Below are 2,750 nucleotides of genomic sequence, written 5' to 3' on the forward strand. Positions count from 1 at the left end.
AGAATCCAGAGTTCCGACCTCCATCGGTGATCAAGAATCAGGGATGCTGTGTCGTTTCCCAAGGTGTCGAAAATCAGATGCGATTTGGAGATGACCGCTGGACTAGAGCTGTTACCAACTGAATTCCACTGGACGTCAAAAGATTGCATGGCCGCCCACCTACGAGATGTTCAGACTTCTTCGTCAAGACCCTGAACTATCGGTTTGAGGCTCTTCGTGTTCCTGGAGCGAGCAGACGCCATTGGGCTACAGTAACACGCGACAGGGATGAATGGAGACATTACTGGTGCCCGGTTGAGCAATTCAATGAGCAATGGGATGTCAAGTGATCAAGTGATTATTAGAGAAAATTTTTTCTAGTTTAGAGGAAATTTCCTCTATGAAACTTTCTCAGTCACTGTTTTTCTAATAATGGTTTTGATATTTGATGAATGGTTGGGTCATCTGTCTTAATTTTGTTTTCCTAACCCATTTTATTTTACGTTTTCCCCAGGGCGTGTATCTTATTTCTAATGAAGATGACAATAATAATAATAATAAGTACAAAAATGACATTCTATGGCTACAGTATCACCAGATTTCAAAATTGAATGTGGAAGTCACATTTTGATACGTCGAAACATGCGGACAATGGCTCGGCGAATTTCTTTTGTTTTGGCGCTGTAAATGAGAGGGTTGAGTACAGGAGGTACAAAGAGGTACACATTAGACATGAGAACGTGTATGTATCGTGGGGCATTCTTCCCAAAACGGTGCACTGTGGAGACCCCAATCATTGGCACGTAAAATGCAAGTACAGCTAGGATATGTGAGACACACGTGTTGAGTGCTTTTAGGCGTTCCTCACGAGAAGCAATGGCCAGGACAGAACGTAGAATGAGCACATAGGAGAGGAAGATAAAAATCAAGTCCATGCCAAAGGTTGAGATAAGAACAAATAGTCCATATATACTGTTGATAGTGATATCAGCACAGGCAAGTTTCATCATATCCGGATGTAGGCAGTAGGAGTGGGAAAGGACATTGGATCTGCAGATAGGCAACCTCTTGATGAGAAAGGGAAGAGGAAAGAGGGTGATGAAGCTCCGAATTGTCACAGCTAAACCCATTCCAGTGATGACTCCATTGGTGAGTACAGTTGCATAGTGCAGGGGGTTACAAATGGCCACATAGCGGTCAAAGCTCATGGCCAGTAGAATACCTGACTCCATCATGGAAAAGGAATGAATAAGAAACATCTGTACAAGGCAGGCATCAAAAGGAATGTTGCGAGCATTGAAGCAGAAGGTCCTGAGCACAGTTGGCAGTGTGGCCATGGACATGGCCACATCACTGAGGGACAGCATGGACAGGAAGTAGTACATGGGCTGATGGAGGCTGGGCTCCACTCGCACAGCCTGAAGGATCACCGTATTGCCTCCGAGAGCCACGGCATACATGACACAGAGGGGCCCTGCGAACCAGAACTGAGAGCTCTCCAAACCCGGAATACCAGTCAGGAGGAAAGATTTAGGTTGGGTGACATTGAACAAACCCATGACAGTTCTAAGTCTGGACAATTTTCAGACCCCGACTTTGTTGCTTGGAAACTTCTGAGAATTACACTTCCTAGAGGGCAAGAACTTCTCCAGGGAATAAGTAATACTGAAAATGTCTACACAGTGAGATGTTGAAGCATTCATGAAATCACGGGATTTGGAGAAAGTCAGGCAAATTTCTTTTGTTCATATTTTAATATTCCCCTGTTTATGATAGAAAAAATATTAAAAATACTTAAAATGTAAATTATGATAAAATGTTTAAAGTATGTTATTCCCATCTTTAATAAGAGTTTGAGTTAAGAATAACTCCTGGAAGAATTTTTAATATATATTTTCAAATATTTTTAGATTCAGACAGATCATTAGTTATTGTAAGTCATTTTTAATAGTATGAATTATGATTTTTTTGTCAGAGTGAAAGTCGGATGTGAAAGATTTGCCTTTGCATATCAGCTTTTCATTGTCCAAGTTGTTGCAAATAAAGTTAAATGACACAGAAACCAATTATGTGTGAAGCTGATCCAGCTTTTGGGAATATAATATGAAATCTCAGGGCTGGGCAGGTAGTATAACGGGTAGGCCTCGCATCCCACATGTCCCCTGAATACCACCAAGAGTGACCCCTGGGTGAAAAGCCAGGCGTGATCCCCGAGCACTGCCAGGAATGGTCCCCAAACACTTTATTTTATAGATGCAATAATATTAAACTTGTGGGATAATGTTACAAATATGTTTCATACTCTTACACAGTCATATGTACCCTCAAAATATTTGTTATTCATCTTTTTACAACACAACCACCTTACTCTATATAGTATTCATACTCTTACAAAAATACTGACATCTTTCTCTGACTCTCTACATTTTACTGTTATAAAAATAAACTTGATGCTTTTTCTGGACCTTTATATTCTTTAACAAGCACATGTTCCCTCAAGCCCATACTTTCAGTCTATAATGTCTTACAAATATACAATGATTATGTATGTATACCAGGTGGGCTGGGGCGATAGCACAGCAGGGTAGGGCGTTTGCCTTGAATGCAGCCAACGGCCGAACCGAGCTAGATTCCTATTCCCCTCTTGGAGAGCCCGGCAAGCTACCACCCGCATGGCAAAGCCTGGCAAGCTACCCATGATGTATTCAATATGCCAAACACAGTAACAAGTCTCACAATGTTACTGGGCCTGCTCCAGCAAATCAATGAAC

General features: G+C 41.6%; 1 protein-coding gene across 1 annotated transcript; it reads right to left on the bottom strand.

Annotated features, from left to right (window-relative positions):
- Positions 1–599: 599 nt before the first annotated feature.
- On the bottom strand, positions 600–1,538 carry LOC130025186 (olfactory receptor 51I2). The gene has a single exon (XM_056116133.1). It carries the CDS (start codon positions 1,536–1,538, stop codon positions 600–602), a length of 939 nt encoding a protein of 312 aa, XP_055972108.1.
- Between the last annotated feature and the right edge of the window lie 1,212 nt (positions 1,539–2,750).

Source organism: Sorex fumeus, unplaced genomic scaffold (assembly GCF_029834395.1).
Source record: "Sorex fumeus unplaced genomic scaffold, SorFum_2.1 ptg000030l, whole genome shotgun sequence".
NCBI lineage: Eukaryota > Metazoa > Chordata > Mammalia > Eulipotyphla > Soricidae > Sorex > Sorex fumeus.